Raw genomic sequence first — 25,686 nt, forward strand, 5'->3', positions numbered from 1 at the left:
GTCTTGTTAAGTTTGATTTTTAGTCCTCTGGGAGCATTTAGTTTGTCATCGGTTAGGAAGGGTATTCAGAGGTCTGAACTTCTGCTCCTTCTAGGCCACCATCTTGACTCCGCCCCCTCCTAGATGATACTTCTTGAGCCCTTGTTTCTTTTCTTCCTCTAAGCTTTAAATTAGGCCCAATTCCACCAGAAGCATCTGAAAGTAAGACTGCCAACTTTCTCTCCTCCACTTCCAGAAGTGGTTAATTTTGGCTTTCTAATCTCAAAGGGAAAAAAATACCCACCATAAAAATCAGTTACATAGATGAACCTCTTAGCTTAAAAATCCAGCTTTACAGACCAACAGGTAGCTGGTGCTCCAGAGTAACAAAACATATATCTCAAAGGTCTTTAAATAGAGCATTCCTCTATTCAGTCTGGTCTTATTCAGTCTGGATACATTTACCAAGTGTGTACTGTGTGCTAAGCTAAAGAGTCAGAATCGCTGTTCTCAGGAAACCTCCAATCTAGGGAAGATAACAAGTAACAACTGCAAAATAGAATTGGAAGGGGCCAGGACAGAATCTTATGAGAAAGCCAATGAGAAAACCCTTAGGGCATTTAAAATGGCATACAGTTTATAGAAGTTATTACACAAACAACTTTTCAGGAAACCATCTATTGCATAAAGTAAGATAATGAATAGAAGTTTTTGGAAAAACCAGCATGTGGGCTTCTGGTGTGCCCAAGGTCTACACAAGCCAACTGCCATCCCTACAGCAAAGGAGACCTTGAACCACTAGGTGACTTGGAACCACTGGCCTGTCTTAGGAATTCTTCAGTGTTTCTAGAGCTCTTTCATGTCATTGATATGGGAGGCAGCTGGGTGGCACAGTGGAGAATGCTCTGGCTTTGGAGTCAGGAAGACTGGAATTCCAAATCCTGCCTCAGACACTTAATAGTTGTATGACTCTGGGCCAGTCATGTAACCTCTCTGTGCCTCAGTTTAGTCATCTATATAATGGGGATGATAGCACTCAGCTCACAAGGTTTTCATAAGGATTAAAGCATTTTGCAAAGTATAAAACACTACAGAAATATTAATTAATTAATTAATATATATGGTTTCTTCCTGTAAACGATAGATAAGCCCTTTAAGGCTTACAAAGTGCTTTATATTGATTATTTAAGTTGGTTCTTAGAATAAACATGAGAAATAGAAACTATGGGTAGTTGAAGCTGGGACATATAAAAATGTCAGGGTTTTCTAATACTAATGCATGTGGAAGGTATGAGGGGTAATTTCAAAGTAACCACCTTTACCCATAACCACAATCAAGAAACTCAATTCTAAATAAGTTGAAATATTTGGGGCAAAATTTGAAATTTATAAATATTACCTGGGATTGGGAATGCAAGCCAGCATTCCCTTTGGTACTTTATCCACGAACCATAAACATACACATCTGCCTATACACACAAGCTCACACACGTACTTCACCCCCATAAACACACAGTCCCACTCACCTTCATCAGTCTGTGATGCACTAATCTTGAAAGAAACCTGGCCATTGTTCTAGTAAGGTAAGTTGTGCTTTCCTTTTTTGAATGCCAACAAGTGGCAAGTGATTTTTTGTCTTTTCAGTAGTTCCCAGCCGCCATCTTCTGGGGGATGGGCTCAGAAGCCAAAGACTGGCAGTAATTTCACCAGCAACAGACAGTGGGCGATGGAATGTCGGGTGACCAACAGAGCAACAACAGGTGAATCTCAAGAGCCAAGCTTGAATAGTCCCAATGCATAGCTAATGTCTAATAGTCCACGTTAAGTCAACCCCAGTTCACTAAAACCACTAAACCACTTTTGTATCTCAGTAGATGCCCAGGGAGGGGAAAAGCCATTCTATTGCCACAGTCTTGTTTCCTACAATGCTTTCCTTCCAACAGTTCATACCTGAGTGGTATTGCTTTTGGAGGCAATAGAAGGCTTCCAGTGTCTCAGTTGGACCTGGCAACCATTAGGGAACAAATATCTTGGCCATAAATGAAACTACTGTCTCAACAACTACTCTGGATTTGGCGGAAACTATGGAAAGAGGAGTTCCCACCTTCACCTTCCTGCCCCTATTTCTCTATACCCAGAGCAAGAAATGGGGACATGTTCTTGTTGGTAGTGGATTGGAGGGATGGTGAACCCTAGCCTGGGTTTTGTTGGCAACTTCAGCCTTTAACGTTGCCCCTGTGTCCTAGGACTGTTCTATTAATAAGCAACAAATGAGTCATAATAAGATAGTGGATTGAGAGCTGACCTTGGAATCAGAAAGCCATGGGTTTGACTCTTGTCTCTGACACATCCTGTCTCTGTGACCCTGGGCAAGTCACTTATACTATAAGATTTTAAGTTGAAGGGAAGGTAGCAACAACCCATATTGGTAAAGGGAGTGCTTCTGTCAGGGGTTTCCCCACACAATCAAATAAAAATCCAGTATAATAATAACTATAAAAAGCAGTTATTTTATCTGCCTGTGCAATAAGCTATAGAACACAGAATATAAAAGAATAATGTTAGGACTATTTGAACCCTTGAAAAAGATGAGACAAATAAGATTTTAAGAAAAAAAAATAATTCCCATCACAGAGTATGAAAACACAAGACAGTAATAATAAACTTTAAAAATTTAAAATAAAATTTAAAAATAAAAAACTTAGTGTTTTTAGAGTGTTTTAAGGGTTGCAAAGTGTTTTCTTGGCAACTACCCTGCAGTATAGATACAGCTATCATTATTATCCCCCTGTGACCAGAGAAGGAAACTGAGTCTCAGAGAATGATTCGTCTAAGGTGCAATTTGGCAGGAGCAGGGTCAGGATCCAAGACCAGGCCCTCTACCTATAGTGTTAGTGTTTTTCTTCCTATGGCACTGGTTTAGGGCTGCTACCAGCTTCCTATTGGGGCTCTCCAGGTAATAGTTCTCCAGGGCACCTGGTATTGGTTTTCCATACCCCTTTGGAAAGAATCTTCTTTTCTTCAGGGCACTACCAAGCCAAGGTTCACTCCATAGCATACCTGAAGAACTATCCATCCCTCTGTGGTGTTTTACTGCTGAGCATCGGTTAGGACAGGGCTTGGAGGTAACTTCCCTTTTTCCTTCTTAGCTTAGATCTGAGCAATGGGCACAGTGTTGTAGATTTTTTTAATACAATATCCACCATTTAAATGCATAGGACTGTCTGGATAACTGGCTAGATTTTTTTCAGTTCTCATTCCAATATATAAATTAATTCAAAATAATATGGATGAATAAAACAGGGATTTTTTTGAGAGGCAGCATAGCTTGTTGAAGAGAGAGCCAACCGTGAAGTCAGGAAGTCCTGGGTTCCCACCTCTAACACCTTAGCCTTGTGACCACGGATGAGTCACTTAACCTCTCAGTGACCCAGGTGGCAGGGCAAATGCCAATCTGCTCTGGTAGAAGGAATTTCCTCCTTTGGAAGTTCCCTAGGCCAGTGAAACCACAGGTCTAATTTCAAAGAAAAATAAATTCCTTATTAATCCTTACTTGGCCATAGCTGGATACTCAAAACACATTTAGATTGTTTAACTGTAGACTTGGAAAACTTTTGCCACTATCTTTTGTCTCCAGATAGCAGTAGAAAGAACCAGCTGTGAAGACCCATCAGCGCATTTTGGTTTGTTCTTTATGCCCTATTCTTTTTTTTACCAACCTAGTGAAATCCTATACTTGAATAACTGCCACACAGAAATATTTCTGCCCTGTATCTGTACTGTACAATACTAGAATGAACTGACTGATTGCAAGGGGAGAAAAATGAACCTTTTAACTGAACAACCAATGAAAAGATTCCAGTGAAATTTAATTGAGCAACCAAAGAAAACATTCCAGTAGAAATCGGTATAAGCACACAGTGAAGCTTTTTGAAGATAAGACCAGAAACCCAATTTTGAAATGCAAGCAGGAAGGCCCCTAGCAGGACTATAGCTGCTAGGAAAATTGAAGGGCATTTGCACAAGACTATTGTAGAATTGTGCCTATTTTCCTTCCCCTAAACAAGTCATTTGAGTATAAAATTAAAAAGGAAGTGACATTTTCAAAGCTGGGATGACCACTATGCAAGCCTGATAGCAGATGCTATCAGTAGAATGATGGCATGCTTTCAAGTGTTATTCCACTGATCAGTGGAGACTGAGGCTATTTGCCTGGCCATTCAGTCATTCAATAAGAGTTTCTTAAATGTGCTAGGTGCTGGAGACATAAAGACAAAAACAAGATAGTTCCTACCTACCCTCAAGAAGCTTACATTCTCTAGCCATCAGCTGTATGAACCAAAGGTTCTGGGTAGTCAATCATGTAGACACCTAGTGCTGACAAGTTTGACTAGAAGTTACAGTCATAGCATTTCTCATGGGTGTTAGGAACTTACTCAAAGCTACTTCTCTCAGATTGATAATTGCTCAGAATTGGGGTGCTCTCTAGTACTAAAGGGTTAAATAAGATGATTCAGTTATAGGTCTGCCTTTCTCCTAGTTCCCAACTGGAGTTTAAAGGTGGTAATGGTGTAGATATGAGACCTCTGTCTAAGAGACTGTCTATGAAAATTATTTCTCAATTTTCTGCTTTCCTTCTAATCTTGGCAACATGTTTTATTTGTACAAAAACTTTTCAGTTTAATGTACTCAAAATTATCCATTTTACATCTCACAATACCCTATATCTTGTTTACTCATAGATTCCTCCCTTATACATAAATCTGATAGGTAATATTTTCCCAATTCTTCTAATTTGCCTATGACGTCTCCTTTTGTGTCTAGATCATGTACCCATTTTGATTTTATATTAGTGAATGGTTTAAGATAGTGGTCTATATGTAGTTTCTGCCAAACTACTTTCCACTTGTCCCAGAATTTTTACCAAATAATGATTTCTTATCCCAAGAACCTGGGTTTATACTTTTGCCAAATACAAGGTTAGTACAATATTTTACTACTGTTTGTTGTATGTTCATTCTGTTCCACTGATCTACCTTTCTATTTCTTAGCTAATACCAGATAGTTTTGATAATTACTGCTTTATTGTACAGTTTAAAGTTCAGTACTAGAACTTCTTCCTTTATAATTTTTATGAATTATTTTGCTAATGTTGATCTTTTGTTCTTCCAAATGAAGTTTGTTATTACTTTTTCTAGCCCAATAAGGTAATTTTTGGTAATTTGATTGGATGGCATTGAATAAGTAGATTAGTTTAGGTAGGATTGTCATTTTAACTATATTGGCTCTGTCCATCCATGAACAATTAACATTTCTCAAATTATTTAGATTTGAGTTTATTTGTATAAAAATCTTTTATAATTATGTTCATGTAGTTCCTGGGTTTGTTTTGGCAAGTATACTCCCTGGTATTTTATTCTGTCTGTGGTTTTTTTTAATGTAATGTCTTTATCTCTTCTTTCAGGACTTTGTTAGTAATATATAAAAATGTTGATTATTTACATGGATTTATTTTATACTTGGCTACTTTACTAAGATTATTGATATTTTCAACTAATTTTTTTAGTTGATTCTCTAGGATTTTCCATATATACTATCATATTATCTTCAAAGAGATAATTTTGGTACCTCTTTGCCCATTTTTCTTCCTTCAATTTTTTTCTAGTCTTATTAGTATTGGTAGTGTTTCTAATACTATTTTAAATAATATTGGTGATAATGGGAATCCTCGTTTCACTTCTGATCCTATCGAGAAGGCTTCTGGCTTAGAGATCTAGACCTCCTATAAAGATTTTCATTCCCCCTATATATATATTATTTACAAGGATTGACCTTCCTTTAAATAATAAATCTCTTTAATGAACATAAAATCAAATTAAATTTCAAAATATTTTGTTTAACTAAAACTTGTCAGAACCTCAAGGAGATGGTATGATCCAATAGAAAGAATATATCAGTAAACCTTGAGTTCAAACCCCACTTCTCCTTCTTGCTCCCCATGTGACTCTGAATAAGTTTTCCCCCTGCATAAAATGAAGGGGTTGAACAAGGTGGCCTCAGAGGTGCCTTCGGTCTCTAGACAGGGAGTTCTTAACAAGGACAAGAGGTTCTTTCTGACTCATGGATCCCTGGGCAGTAAATCTGGTGAAGCCAATGGTTCTCTTCTTAGAATCATGCTTGTAAATACAATAAATAAACTATATTAAGATTACAAAGGAAACCGATTATGCTGAAATAGAGCTACCTAAATGTATATTTTTAAAAAACCAAGTTTGTGAACCCCAGGTTAAGAATCCCTGCTCTAGACCCATAACTTTGGGATCCATTTTCCATGATCCTTATTTGTTTTGTAAAATAAAGTATCCAGGACACTAAGTGGTAAGGAACTTCTCTCTAATTTCATCCAGGCATCTCATTGGCCTTCCACCTAGTAAATCAGTCCAAATCCCTGACCCACCGAAGTTTTATTTTTATTTTCTAGCCATGGAACGAACCACTATTAGGGAGTGTGGTCACTCTTTATGGGTATTGATTCCCATGAACTTCAGGTTTAGTCTGTGGAGTCAAAGCCAAAAAGAGTGACCCCTACCACCCAAGGCCAAAATCATATTGCAAATGTAACCTCCCTTCACATCTACACTCACCACATCTTGCATCTCCTTCTCCTCTTTCCAGCACAGCTGGGAGGCTCTTTCGAACTGGGAGTTCCAATGACCATAAGCAACTGCTTCTAGAATAAATGCTGGGCATCATTTAGTTCTGACCTTTGTGCTTTTCCCTAGTGCCCAAAGGTAGCATGAAAGTGCAGAGGAAAAACTGAGGTGGTGGGGAGGGAGAGGGAAGGATATATTATAGGAAAATATCTTATTAGCTGCTGGCTGTGTGTCTGTGGGTGTGGAGAGACTGGCTAATTCTTTGCCTCTTTCCTGCATTCTGTGGGCTTCACAGACCAGGAGCTTCCCCTGGGAGTGCATGCTTCCTCATGCAGGAAATCAGAGAAACTTGCTACAAATTTGCCTTCCAACCTCAGGCACTAACCCAAACCTCCTCCTTGGACCAAGGCCACACCAAGGGACTTGGGGGAAAATGAGCTGTTTCCAGCAGAGGACAAAGGGGCAACAAGCAAGCCAGAGGACTCAAACCACCCAACTGAGGAGGGGGTGGATTTGTTGAGAACTTGCCCCCTGCAAACCACCTGCACCTTGGAGCACCAAGTGGGCATCTAGCCATAGATTTCGAAGCACTGCATGTTAAGACTGCAAAACAACTAGAAAAGAGGCATGCTATTCGTTTTCAAAATCCAAATGCACCAGGGGCCTACTTTGGCCTCTGCTTGACCCCTTTTCCAAGTAGAAGAGGAGGGACAAGACTCTCAACAGACTTTAAAACTTGTTCTAACAACAGGTGGGCTCCTGTTTTACTAAAAAGCTATAACAAGAAAATCCTAACTTAAGCAGAAATTCCTATCAGAGATTCAGGATTACAAGAAAAAAGATTAGTCGCAAAAAAGAATTCCCTTAGCTCTTTTAAAGGGCTATTTCTTCATGCATTAAAGGAAGTGAGATGTGCAAAGAATTGGAATGGATTCTTGGCAGCTCATTCTAAGGCAGCTAGGTGGCACAAGGTCTATAATCAGGAAGTTGTTCAGTCATTTTTCAGTCATTTCTGACTCTTCATGGCCCTCTTTGGAGTTTTCTTGTCAAAGATCCTGGAATAGTTTGCCATTTCCTACTCTAGCTCATATTACAGAGGAAGAAACTGAGGCAAGCAGGGTAACCTGACTTGCCCAGGGTCACATAACTAGTAAGCATCTGAGGCTGGATTTGATTTGATTTCAGGAAGATGAGTCTTCCTGATTCCAAGCCTCACAACTGAATCTATTACATCACCTACCTGTCCTGGAGACAGGAAGACCTGAATACAAATCCATCCTTAGACACTAGCTATGTGATCCTAGGCAAGTTGCTTAACCCCTGTCTCAGTTTCCTCATCTCTTAAGCTACTCCCTAGGATTGTTCCATCAAATAAGTTAACACATAAAATACTTTATAAACCTTAAAGTGCTAAATAAATGCTACCTATTGTTATTAATAGTCTGACCAACTAAAGGGGACAGAAAGTGTCTTAGAAGTATAAGAAGGTACTGTCTTTTAAGGAAGACATTAACTTAAAACAATCCTAAAAGTAGAACGTAAGACTATGGCAAAATAAATTATTTTCCAAAACGTATTCCATAAGTATTTTTCAGGCTTGGCCTCTAGAATAAAGTACGGTCTCTATTTTGAATAAACTGTCCTGTGTCCAATACAGCTGATTGCTTGCATAGTGATTTATCTCCCCCCCCCCCATTTTATAGTTCTTTTTACCAGCAGGCTCGACCTGGGGAAGATCAGATTGGGAAGGGAATGTGCCGGGAATTTGCTCCTTGACCCACTCCTACTAAGCACTGCCTCTCACTCTCTAGAGTAGTAGAGTAGGTAATGGTGAAAGGGAGATAAGCACCAGGAAACCCAATCCCAGGAGGTATACAAACCTCCATTTTCCTGCTCCAAAGCAACTTGATGCCCATTTGGTCAGAAAGCAGCTTTTCCAGAGCCAAATCTGCTCCATGACAAAGGACCGAACACCTTTGGGAAATGACCCTGATTGCCAATTTATCTTATATCATGGTAGTTCACAAAGCCACAATATGGCATTCAGTTGTTTATTCATATGAAGACCACGTATAGGTTGTCAAAAATAGGAAGTGTCCCAGCCAAAATAGGGCATCCAGTCATCCTATATTAGACCTCTCCTCTTATCCATTTAGTAGCAGCAACTATTTCTGGGTTTTGTTGGGTAATTGGGATCTCCTGGGAGAGGACAGAGCCAGAGGTAGAAGTCCTTACATTATTAGATCCCTGTCTTTCTTGCTCAGTGGCCTGAGAGAGGAACCTACATGCCTACCTTTTCAAACAGTAGGAAGAAGTCATTGGGGAGAGTTGACTGCTGTTACCTTCCCCATAACAGTTAGCCTGATGATATGTCCTGGGTACCTTTAAAAAAAGTTTACTTAATTAATTAAGAATATTTTCCCATGGTTACAATATTCATGTTCTTTTCCTCCCCCTGCCCCTGTAGCCAATGAGCTATTCCATTGGGTTTTACAGGTGTCACTGATCAAGGCCTATTTCCATATTATTGATATTTGTACTAGGGCGATGGTTTAGAGTCTACATCCCCATTGACCCACGTTATCAAGCAGTTGTTTTTCTTCTGTGTTTCTATTCCCACAGTTCTTCCTCTGACTGTGGATAATGTTCTTTCTCATAAGTCCCTCAGAAATGTCCTGGATCATTGCATTGCTGCTAGTAGAGGAGTCCATTACCTTTGATTGTACCACAGTGTATCAGTCTCTGTGTACAATGTTCTCCTGGTTCTGCTCCTCTCACTCTGCATCACTTCCTGGAGGTCATTCCAGTTCCCATGGAGTCCCTCCAGTTCATTATTCCTTATAGCACAATAGTATTCCATCACAACATATACCACAATTTGTTCAGCCATTCCCCAGTTGATGGGCATACCCTCATTTTCCAATTTTTTGCCACCACAAAGAGCGCAGCTATGAATATTCTTTTACAGGTCTTTTTCCTTATTATCTCTTTGGGGTACAAACCCAGCAGTTCTATGGCTGGATCAAAGGGCAGACAGTGTTTTATCGTCCTTTGGGCATAGTTCCAAACTGCTTTCCAGAATGGTTCCTGGGTGCTTTTTGGAGGAATCAAAAGAGCATTATAGTATGGAGAGATGCTTTGAGGTAATTGAATGGGTATAAAGGAAACTGGTATCAGCACTTTCACTAATTCTATTTTGGGGAATCCACAGGATCTTCTAGACCTGAACTTCCCCTGACTAGGACCCTGGAGCCACTATACAAGAAGGGTGAAACTGGCCCTCCACCAGTCCAAATCATAGTAGGTTTTCTTTTCCTTTGTTTCTTGATTAAAATTTACTGCTGTCATTATCATTGTGGTTAATTCAATACTTCCTTGGTCATGTCAGTCCAGATTGATGGCATGAGTGACCATAGCTAAAAGGTCCATTGCTCCATAGCCAGACTGAGGTCCCTTCCAGCTCTAGATTTATGATTCTATATGAAACTTAACAGTAAGCAGACAGCATGGTGTCAGGGAAAGATATGAAATCATGATTTGAATCCTCTTTACAGAATCTTAGCCAGGTGATTTTATCTAAGTCCTTCTCTCTTAACCTCAGTTTCAACATCTGTAAAATGACCAATTTGGACCAGATGCTCATTTCTAACTCAAAATTCTTTGATCTTACAAATCACTGAAATCTGAGAGTTGGGATGGACATCCTAGGTCATATAGTCCCAAAGCCACTTCAACAGGAATTTGATCTATATAATCCCAATAATTGTTTCTCTGGCCTCCACTAGAAAACCCCCAGCAATGGGGAGCTCACAAGATTCCAAGGCAGCCCATTTCAGGAGAGCTCCAATAGTTAGGAAGTTCTTCCTCTCAACAAGGCAAAATATACTTCTCTCATACTTCCCCCTGTTTCTCCTAGTTCTGCCCTCTGGGGCCAACCCAAACAATGCCCCAGTATTCATTAACCTCTACTAAGTGCCAGACACTGGATGAATTAAGTGTTATGAAACAATATAAATTGAATCCTTCTTCCCCATAACAACTATATGAAGAAGGTATTAACTTCATTTTTTCAGATAAGGAAACTGAGGCCTAGAGAGGTTATGGCTTATCTGAGATCACACAGCTGCTATGGAGCAGAGCAGAGATTTATTCTCCCCACCATAGCATACTGCCACCTTGCTGGCAGCATGCAGCAATGAAAGAACCTTGTTCACCCAAGGAGCATAAATCCTTTAAGAGAGATTACTTATTGCTAGGTTACTCTGGGAAATAAATGATCTGCAATTAAAATGAAAATGGAAAAAAGGACTTCATCAGTCCATCCAAAATTAAAGCCAGAAGGAACCTTAAAGATGATCTTATCTCAGCCCCTCATTTTGTTTTGCTTTCCATGGTCTTCTGTTCAATAGAAAATATTTGTGGGTAAGGATGGATCACTTTGTTATTAGAAGCCAACCCTCAAATACTTCCTAGGTTAACCTCAAAGACTAGAGTAGAGGTTAGATATTTACAAACCATTAAAGGGCCCTTTGCTTCTATAAATCCAAGATCACCCGCTCTTTGGAGAATTATGACACCCTATCATCTTTGGTTTGTTTTTGCAACAACCTCTCCTGAGCCCAGAAAGTACAGTGGGGCATATATCTGGGGCATATATTCAAGCTAAAAAGAATTTCTTTTGAGAGCTTTTTGAGATGTTCAGGATCCCCTTCATGTCCTTGGATACAGCCTGCAATGTGGCAAAACCAGGGAGCAGAAATCACCACAATTCACTTCAGTGAGAAAAAGCAGCTGGAAGGCACCCCAATAGAGTTAGAGCTTGAAAGAAATTTAGAAATTGTCTAGTTCTAGAGCTAAAAGAGACTCAAAAAAAAGAGACCATAAAGGCCTTATAATCTACCCTCTTCATTTTACAGAGGAGGAAACTGAGGCCCAAGGAGGGGAAAAGACTTGCTCAAGGTCACCTCTAGGATCCTAGCTCTAGAGCTAGAAGGGTCTTCATAGGCCTTCCATTCCAATTCCCTCATTTTACAAAGGAAGAAACTGAGGCCAAGGGAAGGAAAGGGACTTGTCTAAAGTGTCTCAGTGAGTCAATGGCAGACCTGGAACTAATATCCTGCCTTTAATCCCTTTTTCCTTCCATTATGTCTCATTGTCTCCCCATCTGCTTGACTACCTTGAGCACCCTATGCAGACAGTCTTTCTTTTTTTTTCCAGCAAGGTCCACCAAGAACAAAATGACTGAATCAATGATGGCTCACCCCACTTAGGCCACGTAGACTTGTCTTAATGTTTATGTTTGGGTATTTCATCCTTAGACAAATATTGACTCTGTCCAGGGAGGTGGAATTTACGTTTGAGTGGGAAATATTTTTAATGGACTTTTGAAGCCTGTACAATCTTTCCTACCCTGAAGCAAACAGCAAGAGACCAGCAACTTCAGTGACTCTCTTTGTGCCCACAGACTCCTGGTTTCCTTAAAGGAAAAGATAACATCAAACTGTTCTTAAAAGCCTCTGAATTTTCATCTTCCAGTGAAGAGATTGTTAGCAGTGATGAGGAAGAATACAGTTACCCAAGGTTGGTTCTCCTGATTTCCAGTATTATCTGCATTCTAACAGCAAAGGACTTGTTGCCCAGGGCTGCACTACTAACAGAAGCTATGAGCTCTCATTATATGTGACTTGGGTATGACTGCAGCTAGACTCTAGATGTGAGGTATATTCCTCTTATTTCTCTCCTGATGGTGTTGCCATTGGCCTGTATGAATGCATGGATTCAGGATGGCCTGGGATGCACTCAATCAGTTATTTCCATTACAGATAGCCTTAAACTACTCTGTGCAGTAAAATCATTATGAATAGTTTTAAGGGCCTCATGTTTGGAGACATTCTGAAAAGCCAAAATGCAAGAGGGCAACCAGAAGAGGGAGAGGATCAAAACCCACATTATTTTGATGGAGTTGGGACTCTTTAGCTTGGAGGAGAGAAGAGTTCGGAGAGACAAAAGGTAGAAGGATTTAGAGCTGGGATGTGCCTTAGAGATTCTCTAGTCCAACACCACTCATTTCAAAGAGGAAGAAGGTCTCCCAAAGGTGATAATGCCTTGTCCAAGGTTAAATACTGCTACCAAGTCACAGAGCCTAAATTTGAACTCATATTTTCTGACTCTATATTCAGTGGTTTTTCCATTCTACCACTTTCCCCTCATAACTGTCCTTAAATATTTGAAGGGCTGTCATGAAAAGGAGTGAGACTGATTCTGATTTGCCCAAGAGGACAGAACCAGGATCGAGGAGTGAAAATGGCAGGAAATGAAGTGTGAGCTCAATATAAAGACCAAATTTCTAGAAATCAGAATTGGCTAAATAGGCACATGATGTCTTGGTAGTTGGTAAGTTTCCTATCATTTGAAGAATTCAAGTAGTGTCTATAAAAGCAAATTTCCACATCAAACAGGTAGTTTAGGCTACCTAAACTCTACACTTTCTTCTGTGGTTATATCATGATAGGCTACTTCCCTTACACCGGGTTTGTATCTACTCAAACTAATGCTTAGAGCATCCATTTTTTTCTGTAAGAATCTCTTCCCAGGGGCAGCTGGGTAGCTCAGTGGATTGAGAGCCAGACCTAGAGACGGGAGGTCCTAGGTTCAAATCTGGCGTCAGACACTTCCCAGCTGTGTGACCCTGGGCTAGTCACTTGACCCCCATTGCCTAGCACTTACCACTCTTCTGCCTTGGAGCCAATACACAATATTGACTCCAAGACGGAAGGTAAAGGTTTAAAAAAAAGAATCTCTTCCCATAAGCAACAAATATTAAACACATGAGTTACATTATAGTACTGAAAAAAAAGAGGCAGTTAGGTTGCTCAGTGGATCGAGCACTGGACTTGGAAGACCCAAATTCAAATATGACCTCAGACACTTACTAGCTCTGTAACTCTGGGCAAATCACTTCATTTCTATTTGTCTTAATCCACTGGAGAAGGAAATAACAAAATCACTCTCATATTTTTGCAAGAAAATCCTACGGACAATATTGACATGCTATGGTCAGTGAGGTCACAAAAATGTGACACAAATGAATGACAACTGAAAATAAGCAATTTATTTAAAATAATATAAGAGGATTTATTGATCAATGGAGTTTCTTAATGTGATGAGTTACTCAATTAATCTCAATGAGATTACAGGGCATGAGTGTTTGTTCTGAGGCATCTGGGGGCCACCCTCCCAAAGAGTTAGGCATGCCTACTGGCATCTTACTGGAACACAGGGGACTCAAGATGATCAATTGATGAAATCTCAAAATGATGAACTCTTTTTAAAAATTTTTATTTAGTCAATTTAGAACATTATTCCTTGGTTACAAAAATCATATTCTTTCCCTCCCTCCCCTCCCCACACCCCTTCCTGTAGCTGATATGCAATTCCACTGGGTATTACTTGTGTCCTTGATCAGAACCTATTTCCATGTTGTTGGTGTTTGCATTAGGATGTTCATTTAGAGTCTACATCCCCAATCGTATCCCCCTCGACCCATGTAATCAAGCAGTTGTTTTTCTTCGGTGTTTCTACTCCCACAGTTTTTCCTCTGAATGTGGATAGTGTTCTTTCTTGTAAATTCCTCTGGGTTGTCCTGGATCACTGCATTGCCACTAATGGAGAAGTCCATTACATTCAATTGTACCACAGTGTATCAGTCTCTGTGTATAATGTTCTCCTGGTTCTGCCCCTTTCCTCTGCATCAATTCCTGGAGGCCATTCCAGTGATGAGCTCTTTTTAGAGGAGTCTTCCTCCTGCATGGCAAACTCACAAATGAGCTCGCTCACTCCCTCTTCTCTTGAGTTCTCTTCAAGACTTCCTCTTTATTTTTTCCCTTGTACCTGTTTTCAGAGTGTAGCAAGGGGTCCAGCAGGGTATGATTTGGAACAAATGTTTCCTTTTAATCCCACCCCATCCCCATCCCCATGAACAATAATTAATGGTGACTTGCAGCAGAAACACATGGCAGACTACCTGTGTTTGCTCAGGTGACTTGAGAGAAGAGTTCCTGACTGCCTTCTCACTTCTCTTTGCTATTCTGAACACAAACCAGATGCCAGAGGTCTTAAAGTAGACTTTTCCAGCCCACAACATGACAGCAGATGCATACTGATGGATATTTTCCTCTTGATATAAATCACTGAATGAAACCCCTCCACAGGAGCCATCACCTCCAACAATCGATCTCTAAATGATGGATGATCTTTTTCACTGAGCCCACCCAGTTCCCAATGGGCAATAGGTAGTTGTCAAATATTATCTTTGCAGGACCCTGACCATTTTGGGGGCCATTTTTCTCGATTGGAAGATCCTTAATCTTTCAAATATTTGATATGGGGTGCCTTTTCCTGCACAAGCACAGCCAATCTAGACTTGACACTTGTGGGACAAGCATTTCTCCAGTTGTGGCTTCCTTGCCAGTTACCATTTTGACCAAAGTTGAGACTTGGAGTACAAGTCACTCAAGGCAATATTCACTTGGGCAGGAGTCAAGAAGTCTAAAACTGTACCTTATCATCTTTAAGGAGATCCCCCTACCCTATGTATTGTGATATGTACTACCAAACATGATGGAATGAATCCCAGAGGCCTGAGCAAAGACACAATAGAATAAAAATGGGGGTGTTTTTAGTGCATGAGTGCTAGCAAGAGTGGCACTACCAACTTTATTCCATTCCTTCCCTATCCTGGTGTTTGGATAAGAGCCACTTTTACCTGCTAACTCATACTCTGAAGTCTTAGAAGACTTGGAGATGGAGTGCACTCGGTGACTCACAACCTGTGCACTGTGGTTCTCTGAAATGAATTAGGGCAGCAAGAAAGAGGTGCTATTTTCAGTTTGAAAGACAAATTCACCGCCATATTCATGAACAGAAGTTCTCATTTTGCTGCAAACAAGTTAATTGCAAATTTTACTGTCACCACTAGATATTTCTGGAGCTTGGGATATGCCCACAGGGCCCCTCTTGGGGTTCCACACATTGCTGGGCTTTCCCTGCTCCCCCTCCCCATTCATCTGTCTCTCTTTGAATGTTTGTCAAGTTAGTGCTCTGGGCACATCACCAGCTCTCTGCAGTGTATACAAGCCCTCTTCTTTTACTATAAACATGCAGGATTTTCATATTTATATTTGTTCCTGGCCATTGGTATTTAAAATGTTTTAAAAGAACATTAGAAACCATGGAAAGTCTCTTTCTTTTTAGAAAATCAGTAACAGTCAATTTCTTCATATATATTTTATATTCATACACATATGTATGAAAAAATCCTTGATTGTTCCTGATTTGCATGGAATTTGTGAAGACCTTTTTAGATCCTTGGGCACTTTCAGAAAACTTATCTTATTTGCTCCTCTTCACAACACCTGAGAGCTTAGTAGGGCAGGGATTATCATCTCAGAAATTTGCCCATGATCATATCACTAGTAAACCACACACGTGACCTTTAGACTCGGGTCTTCTTTGGCAGTTTGTCTCTCTTCCTTTCCTGAAATTTCTCTGGAAAACTTTTAAATCTCTTAAAGGGGATGTTGAAAGAAATATATTTTATTATTTTTAAACTTTTATGGATGTATTTTGTTTCCATATCACCATTATTTCTGATATATCCCTTCCTTCCTTTACAAGTCTTCTTGACCTAGATTCTATGAACTAAAACTAAGTCTAAAACAAGACTATTTTCTTTTCTGAGCCTTTTTATTTTTATGCATCTAAAAATCCTTATTCTGAGAAGGGAATCCATAGGCTCCACCAGACACTGCCCAAGGGACCCAGGACACCAATAAATAAATAAAGAAAGAAAGAACTACTGCCTTACATAGAACCAGCATTTCTCAAAAGAGGTAGTGGTTGGGGGCAGCTGGGTGGCTCAGTGGATTGAGAGCCAAGCCTAGAGACGGGAGGTCCTGGGTTCAAATTTGACCTCGGACACTTCCTAGCTGTGTGACCCTGGGCAAGTCACTTGACCCCCATTGCCTGGCCCTTATTACTCTTCTGCCTTGGAATCGATACACTAAGATGGAAGGTAAGGGTTTTTTTTTTTAAAGAGGTAGGGGCAAAAAACGTTCAGCCAACTAAGCAAGCCATCAACCACTTATGATAGTAAAATGCAATGTTCCGTAGCCATTCCTCTACTTCTGCCTTCAGCAAAGAAGGGAGGGTGGTACCTGAGAAATAGAATTTTGATGGTATAGACTAATAGATTTCACCATCATTCGCTCCATACATGCATGTCTCTTTAAGCAAGCTCAATATATCTAAATTCATATAAGAGATCAATTGTAATCCCATTACAAAAAGAATCACTAATAGATTTCACCATCATTCGCTCCATACATGCATGTCCCTTTAAACAAGCTCAATATATCTAAATTCATATAAGAGATCAATTGTAATCCCATTACAAAAAGAATCACCGACTACAGCATACAGGAACCCAGAAGAAATCTAGGTATGTTGTGCAAAGTATGGCACATCTCTTCTAGACCAGCATTTCCCATTTCCTTTCTCATTTCCTGTGTGTTGGCATAGTTATATATTCTCATTATTACCACCTTGGAAAGAGATACTGAGGCAACAGGCTCATTGCAAACTCAAGAGCAAAAAGGCCTAAATCGCTATAGTCTCTCTCAGCTCTAAATTCTGTGGGGTAAGAAAAGTGAAAGGGTTAAGATACCATCAATTAAGCATGAAAAAAAGGCCAACATGGCTACCTTCTTTAACATATAAACTGGATCCCTGTGCAAAACTGACAAGATGTGAAAGGGCTTCTCATTTATGAGAGTTGATGGGATTTCCTCTAGAGCAAACACTTTCCTTCCCAACAGGGAATAAAGGCACTGGATAACATGGGCTAATTTTGGCCCAACATTGACATGGGTCGCCATTTATTTAACTGGGAATTGTTTAGCCCGTTTTATCCCTCTCAAAGCAGCTGCAGGGAACACAAATGCCTAAGCTTCTGAAACCCTGGGTGTTGTGAGTTCTAAGAAATTCATCTTGTCTCTGCTCCCCCCTTCAGCCAGTATCAAAGTGTGCACATTGAAGCAGCCTGACTGGGCCTTGTTAAGTCCCACCCTAATGCTATTTAGTGAGCTTCTTTCCAGATGTGTTTGTTGCTGGTTTCTTCTTCTCATTAATTGGAGTTTGTTACCAGGCACTACTTAAGCAATGGAGGATTGGATTTCCCAAGGACAAGAGCCCCAAAGGGACCAGAGCGGAAAGCCAAAAGCAGAGGATTTGAATCGAAGGTAAAGCTAACTGTTTGAAAAAGGGTGAAAATGAGTTCTCAGTCACTGTAAATTTCCATTTGTATGTGATCACCAGCCCTTCCTAACATGAGGACAGCATTTCCCCTGAATACTGTGAGCCCTTTTAATATTAGCTGGGGAAATTATACCTTCCCTGTTGCAATTCCCTTGGCTCCTCCATGCTTTCAGGGATAAAACCCCATCTCTTGGCTTGCTTTTTCTTCCTCGCTGAATCACATGTTTGAGGCTATGTCTACGGATACATTCGGTTTTAATTAAAACACATTTGAAAAGATGCTTTTACAGTTGAAAAGCTGTTTGCTGAAAATAAATAGGGTCAAGGAGGGTTTACATGACTCCATCGATCCAGAGCAAGTCATTCTAGGGCAGAGAGGAGCACTCCCTAAACAACCCCCCACTTTCGGAGACAAATCCTAGGCTGGCTGCTTAGTGAGCTGACTAAGTATAGCATTTGTGAGATCCTAAAAACTTTTTTCAGGGGGTGTGGGGAGAAGGAGAAGGGTCTTAACCAAAATCCATCTGTGTCAGAACCATCTGTCAAGATCCTATGACTTCTGCATTTTCTCAAGTTAGAGTATTCGAAAGAGTTCAAAAGTGTTTGCAAGGAAGCAGTCATTGATGACAACGGGTCAGGGCCATCTCATCCTTTTGGTATTGGCTTTGGCTCAGACTCCCAACAATTTGTGGTACAAATCCCACTGCACAGATTCTCCCCAAGGATATTTACAAGACAGGGAAATGGGTCCATCAGCAAACAGCTATGGAGTACTTTATCCTGGGCCAGGGACTACACTAAGTAATAGGAACACAGAGACAAAAGTGAGTGTCTCTTCCCTCAAGTAGCTTACAGTCTAATGGGGTGACAAGTGTATATATAATACATACAAGCAAGTTTGGGGAGGAGGTGCTAGCTGCTCTGAGGGCAATAGGAAGTTGATAAAGCTTAAGCTGGGACTTGAAGGAAGCCAGATCTTCTAAGAGGTACATGGGAGGAAGAGGAGGGACATTCCAGGCTCAGGAGCCAGTGCAAAGGTAGGGAGATGGACAATTGTGTGGGTGATAGTGAATAAGCCAATGTGACTGAATCTTACAGTGTCTGGAGGGGAGTAATATGTAAGAAGACTAGAAAGGGGGGAATGGGTCAGGTTATGAAAAGAAAATGGCAGAGTAGCTTAGAGTTTATCCTAGAGGTAATAGGAAGCTATAGGGGTGTGGGACAGGATCAAATCTGTGCTTTAGGAATATCACTTTGGCAGCTAGATGAAGATGGATTGGAGGAAGGGAGATGAGGCCAAATAGGAGACAATTGCAGTAAGTCTAGTTAAAGATGATAAGTGATGAAAGTTAGGTGGTAGCTATGTGCGTGGGGATTAGGGAACATATTGGAGAGGTGTCATAGACTACATTTGGCAACTGATTGGCTATGTAGAGTGAGTAAGGACTCCAGGAAGACAAAGAATTTTTGTTTCTAGGAGAGTTAGAAAGATGATGGCACCCATGACTGCTCCAGAGAAGTTTGAAAGATGTAAAGGTTTAAGAGGAATGGTGAGTTTCAGTTGTGTAGATGTTGACTTTGAGATGCCTATTGGAGAGCCAGTTTAAAAAGTCCAATAGGCAGTTGTTGACATAGGACTTAAAGCCCAGGAGGAAGATTTAGGTGGATTTATAGATCTGAGAATCATCTATGTAGAGACAATAATTAAACCCTTGAGACCCGATGAGGTTATCAAGTGTAGAGAGGAAAGAGAAGGGAATCCATGCTAAAACAGTGAAGGTGCACAATATGGTTGGAGAATCAGCCAAGGAGATTGAGAAGGAGCAGTCATGCAGGTAGGAGGAGAACCAGGAGAGAATTCAAGAGGAAGAGGTGGTCACCAATGTCAGATGCTGCAGAGGGATCAAGGATGATAATCAAACGCAGGCCACTGATTTTTTCAATAAAGCATTGGTGACTTTGGAGAGAGTAGTTTCAGTTGAATGATAAGGCCAGAAGTCAGACTGTAGAAGTTTTAGAGGAGAGTAAAAGGAGAGGAAGTGAGTGTAGACAGCTTTTTCAAGGAGTTTTCCTAAGACAGTGAGAAGCCCATAGGACAAGCTGCAGAGGTCACCAGACTACACAGCTGCAGTGTTCAGTTCAGTGTCACACAGACATCTCACCTTCTCTTCCTTCCAAGAAGTCGGTCAACTCTATACTATTAGAGCCTTTTTATAAACACCAGTCAAGTAACCTGAATAGCTCTGCTTTTATAAGTTTGCTACAGGTAGACTCCAAGGGAGAAGGAAGCTGAGACCCTCTCTCAGGTCATTTGTGACAGTGCCACCTTCTGGATTATAATAAGAGTCTTTTACCTATATGAGGGGGATATACTAAGACCTGTCTGTCTCTTGTTTTCTTTTTCCTGAGAGAGGGTATGTGACTAGGCCTTTTTACTTGTAGCAATTGGCTCATACTGGCAAGGGCACAGACATTCTTCCCCTTTAGTTCACACAATCATAGTTCTAGAGCAGAAAGAGACCTTAGAGATCATCTTGTCCAACCTTCATTTTACTGATAGGGAAACTGAGGCCCAAACAGGTTAAATGACTTGCCCAAGGTCACATAGTTAATAAATGCCAGAGCTGAGATTCAGACTCAGGTCCTGTGACCCAAGCACTCTTCTTATTAAGCAGTGCTGCCTCCAACTATAATAGTCAATGTCTCCCCAGTCCCCTTGGGCAAATCATTTCCCCTTCTGTCTTCCTGGACTTTGATTTACTTCTCTCTAAAATGAGAAGGTTGAATTAAGTGACCTGTAAGTTCCCTACTAGCTCTAGGGTCCTTTACGATTTCCTTCATCAGTTCTTCATTATGGCATCTTATACCACACCACCAGTTGAGAAATGAAAAATTCATCTTCCACCACAGCCAAACAGTCAACTGAACTGACTTTCACCCACCAAGGGGTCCGGAAACACTGAAGATGTTCCTAATACAAAGAGAAAGGAGAAAAGAATGGTGATCTCCCACCTGAAATTCTTACAGCCCCTTTCAGGTCCTCAAGCACTTTCACCTTTCTCATTTGCTCCCCTGGGCCCTGGCCTTATCATCTGAAAAACTTGTCCATGTCCACATAGCCAGTAAGTGACACAGGTGGAATTTGAAGCCAGGTCTCCTATCTCCCAAGCCCAATGCTCCTTCTACATCCAAATCAAACATCTCCTAAGAGCAGCAGTATCTGTAATTCACAGTGACCTCAAACCACCTCAATCTTATTCTCAGGCTCAGGTGCTCCACTGAAAACTATGTCTATGGGCATTAGGAGTGGCTCAAGACCTTTACAAAAAGCTCACAGATGGGAAAGCTCTTCTAGTAAAGGGATAAATTGAAGAGTAGATCCCTAGACTGAGAGGAGCCAGGGACAGGGAAACGGGAGGGGCAGAGAAAGATGGAAACATGTGCCAGGCCTGGGTCACCCTTTCCCACTGGAATCCAGTCACCTCCCTGGGCAGTTGCAGGGTGTTTTTTTTTAATTAAAGTTAAAACCTGCATTTCTTTCCAAAGAGATTTGATCACCATCCCCAGATGAAATATTTTATGGCCTAGATGAATTCCCCTCCACAAAAATGTGGTTTTGCTCTTTAGGTTTTTTGTTGCTGTTTTGAAGATGGTCAATCAAAAGGAAGCATTTGGTCAAACGTGACATTACTGTCATCCTCACGTATGGTAAGGTTTACAGATTCACCTTTCAAGAAGTGCATTCTTGAAAACAGAACTGAATCTCCAACTAGGTATTATTCTCCCACCTGATGGCAGGCGTGGGATGCCTTTTTTGCATTGTCCTAACTCAAAAGCTTAAGCTAGAAATTATACACTATGACTTTATGAAGTAAGTAAGAAATTCCCTGTCCCAGTGCAGATGGGTATCTGCACTGCCACTTAGAATCTTGGGAGTTGTCCAAAGTTACCCATCAAGGGTCACACAGCCAATGTGTTTCAGAGGTGGGACTTGAACAGAGGCCTTTCCTAACTCCAAGGCCACCTCTCCAATGTGGTCAAGCACTATGTGCCAGGTGCTGGGGACACAAAGTCAAAAAAGGAAACTCTTCCAGCCTCCAAGAAGCTTTCAGTTCACTAAGAAAAAAAAACACACAAACATATCAACCTAGACGAATTCCATCCAAAGTAAGTTGGGGAGTTGGGGAGGAAGACCTTCCCATTGAGGTCTTAAAAGTGTCCTGTAAGAGGTAGCACTTGAGCTGAGCCTTGAAGGGAACAAAGAATGTATGTATTTAACTAAAGAGAGATTAGCATATTTTTTACTCCCTTTCCCCCCAATAAAACTATTTTAAAGGCTCAAAGTATGAAATATTCAACAGCATAGCAGATAATTTTATGGAGGAAACCTTTAAAAAATACTCAAGTATGATTTTGTACTCTTTTGATGATCCTCAGTTCTCAGCAGTCACAGCTTAGATTTAATCCTCTTCTTACCCAGCTTTTAGTAGACTTGGCCAATTTAACTCACTCTGAATCTTGTCTTGGAACTAAATCCCTCCTGGAGCTGATAGTATTCTCCAGGGCTGATAGTATTTTCCAGGGCTTCAAGCTAGTTTGGCTTCAAACGCTCCCCTGGGCGCCTTTCCTCAGCTTGCCAGTAATGTTGTCCCACAACTGCCACAGGTGGTCTCTGCCAAGACTTAAGGAAGTACCTTAGTTTACCTTTCTAGCATCCTGTATCATTTGCGAGGCCTGTATCATGTTTCCTCTGACATGCCGCATCCTTGTACTGTGTGGGGTACATGGGATGTCTTTCTGCTTCAACTTAAAATCCCCTTCATGGTTGATTCTCCCCATGCAGAAAACAGAATATTTCGTGTCCATTGTGATAGAGCATACTCCCGCCCGTTCCCTTTAGATATATATATATGTGTATATGTATTTTTTTTACTTGAATCTACATGCAGTATAGCAACTCTCGTCTTCTTTTTACAAATTGTCTCTGACATCAAACCACCTAGAATCAGATATCCAACAGGGCCCCAGTGTTTTCAGCATCTCCTCAAGTCCTCCTCCTCTGATGCCAGCTTCTCGAAGGCCCTGGAAAGGCTTTGCACATGGGCCTGGTTGACAGAGCCGCTCACTACATCAATTCACGAAGGCCCAGAGGGATCCAGGATTCTGAAGGAGGGGTACATGTGCCTTTGAAGTTATGGCCCCCGGGCATGCTCAAGTTGCTTCAGTCAATGCCTAGTATTATGTTAATATGAGCATAACTGAAGCTTGTTTGGGGCTTTAAACTTGGAAAGTGCTTTATCTACATTAACTCATTTGAACTGTGCAGCAAGCCCATGAGATGGGTGCTACTGGTATGGGAGAAAATAAAAGAATGGGTTTGTCACAGCTTCATGCACTCAGTAACCTCTTAGCATTGTCCAAATGAAGTTTATGATTATTGTCTCAAGTCACACCTCTGACATGTACTGGCTGAAGGACCCTGGACAAGTCACTTAACTCCTCAGTATGCTAGGCAGCTCTAAGACCAGAAACTTCAGAGAAGGTGCCAACCTGCATTGGAAGACGCAGTTTCCTAACCAGGGAGATCTTTAGAAGCAAAGAAATCACCTGTTCCTAAGTCATTATTGCCTAACTAGTCAACTCCTTTGTACAGTGACCATTCCAGAGAAAATTTGCTCATGGCAGAGCAGAGGAGTAAGGATATAGGATTTTAAAGCAAGGAATCACAATGCTCACTTTGCAACATTTTGGGGTCATTGAGTCATAAAACTAGAGCTGGGAGGAACCTAAGAGACCATTCAGACCAACCCCCTCACTATACACTGATGGTCAAGGGGTGGGGGGAGAGACTTATCCAAGGTTCCACAAAAGATTAGAGCTAGCAAGAGACCTCAGAGGCCATCTAGGCCAACCCCTCATTTTACAGAGGAAGAAATTGAGGCCTAGGAAGGGAAAGAGACTTGGCCTAGGACACCCTAGGAACTGAATCTAGAGCTGGAAAGGACCTTAGAGGTCGGCTAGGTCAATCAACTCATTCTACAGATGAGTTAAGTGACTTGCTCAAGGCCACATGCATAGTCAGAGGCAAATCTGGGATTTGAACCCACCAGCTCCAAACCTTCTGCTCTTTCTACTATACCACATTACCTCCCATGTCTCCATTTATCTTAAGGCCCATTATGAAATTCCCAAAGGCATATGTATGCCTTTTTATTCCTGATTTGGTTTTCATTTGCTTTCTTTAATTTTTAAATGGAGACATGCTGCCTTGGGGCATGGCACTTTAAGGTAGGGAGCTGTGTGAAACCAAATAGCATTAGGACAATATAACATCTCTCACTTACAGTTGGTGCAGAGTACAAAATCGTGTATAAATTGTCCATCATCTCTGGCCTGGGTTCTTCCTTTTTTCTTGCCCCCTTCCCATCCCCTAGAGTTCTTTTCTCTAAATCGATGTAAGGGCTGCATGTTCAGGCTGCAGAATTGGAATATGCCTTTTTCCACACTGTTACCTTGCTCTATGCAAATACATGCTTTAAGGACTTGATGCTCCTCAGCTGGAGGGCTGGGGAGTCACTCCCTGCATGTGGCTCCAAGTTCAGTGGGTAGGCTAAACAGATGTTGGAAGCTTCTATTCCCTTAGCCATGTATATCCCTAGCTGAGAGGACTGCCTCCTTCTAACGCTATGTCCTGCTTTGAATCCTAGATTGCAAGTCCTAAAAGCAAACCAGCCAAAAGCATGACCTCCTCTACTTCATCCTTCACCTCATTTTTGGATCCCAAACTTCTGCAGTTCACACCATCTTCCAGTCCTTCCAGACGTATCTTTGGTTCCTGTAAGTATGTCTGTCTTCATCTCAGATATGTGGATGAAGCAGTGGATTGACCATTAACTGCGATTTCATAAATGTGGGTGGGTATAAGACCAGGTTTGGATCAATACCCCTTCTGGAACTCAGAATATTAGAGCTGGCTAGAGGCCCAAAGAGATGAAATGATTTATTCAGGCTCACATAGCTCACATAGTTAGAAGTGGAACCTGAAGCCCAGACTTAAAGACTACACCACTGCCTTCCCTCATCACCATTAATTATTAAACACATTACTGTAACAGCAATGTTGTAAAGACAACCAACTGAGAAAAGACTCAGCTACTCCAATCAATATGATGATCCAAGACAATCCCAAAGGACTCGTGTTGGTTGAAAAATGCTACCTACCCTCAGACACAGAACTAGTGAACTCTTGAGTGTAAATTGAAATACAATTTTCTGATTCTTCTTACTTTTTTAAAATTTAAATTAATTTATTTAGTCAATTTATAACGTTATTTTTTGGTTACAAGAATCATATTTTTTCCCTCTCTTCCCTCCCCCCACCCTTCCGTAGCTGATGCGCAATTTCACTAGGTATTGCATGTGTCCTTGATCAAAACCTATTTCCATGTTGTTGGTATTTGCATTAGGATGTTCATTTTGACTCTTCTTACAAATATATATATATATATATATATATATGTACATATATATATATAATATATATCTCCCGCCCTACATGATCTCTCTTTCCATACTCGCCATATTCTGATGTATACTTGTTCTTTACTACTAGAGGTAATGGCTTATGTCATTTGCACATACAACTAGATCTCCAATTAGTGTAATCACACAAAATATGGTCAAAGGTTTCAGCCCAGTAGAAATATTTGATATAACTTGAATAATGGGAATTGATTGCCAC

The 25,686-nt window shown here is 40.8% G+C and overlaps 1 protein-coding gene across 3 annotated transcripts in view; it reads left to right on the forward strand.

Annotated features, from left to right (window-relative positions):
* Positions 1–25,686, forward strand: part of NRK (Nik related kinase) — a 257,667-nt gene that overhangs the window by 188,208 nt on the left and 43,773 nt on the right. The window contains exons 17-22 of one of the 3 annotated variants that reach the window (XM_056809266.1): positions 1,627–1,739; positions 9,844–9,932; positions 12,097–12,212; positions 17,836–17,929; positions 21,573–21,653; positions 24,653–24,782. In XM_056809266.1, coding sequence (XP_056665244.1) covers positions 1,627–1,739; positions 9,844–9,932; positions 12,097–12,212; positions 17,836–17,929; positions 21,573–21,653; positions 24,653–24,782 — 623 coding nt within the window. Of the gene's footprint in view, positions 1–1,623; positions 1,740–9,843; positions 9,933–12,096; positions 12,213–17,835; positions 17,930–21,572; positions 21,654–24,652; positions 24,783–25,686 lie in introns of all 3 variants that reach the window. The other 2 variants (XM_056809265.1, XM_056809267.1) reach the window with 2 other exon arrangements.

Source organism: Monodelphis domestica, chromosome X, assembly GCF_027887165.1.
Source record: "Monodelphis domestica isolate mMonDom1 chromosome X, mMonDom1.pri, whole genome shotgun sequence".
In the NCBI taxonomy this organism is placed as follows: domain Eukaryota; kingdom Metazoa; phylum Chordata; class Mammalia; order Didelphimorphia; family Didelphidae; genus Monodelphis; species Monodelphis domestica.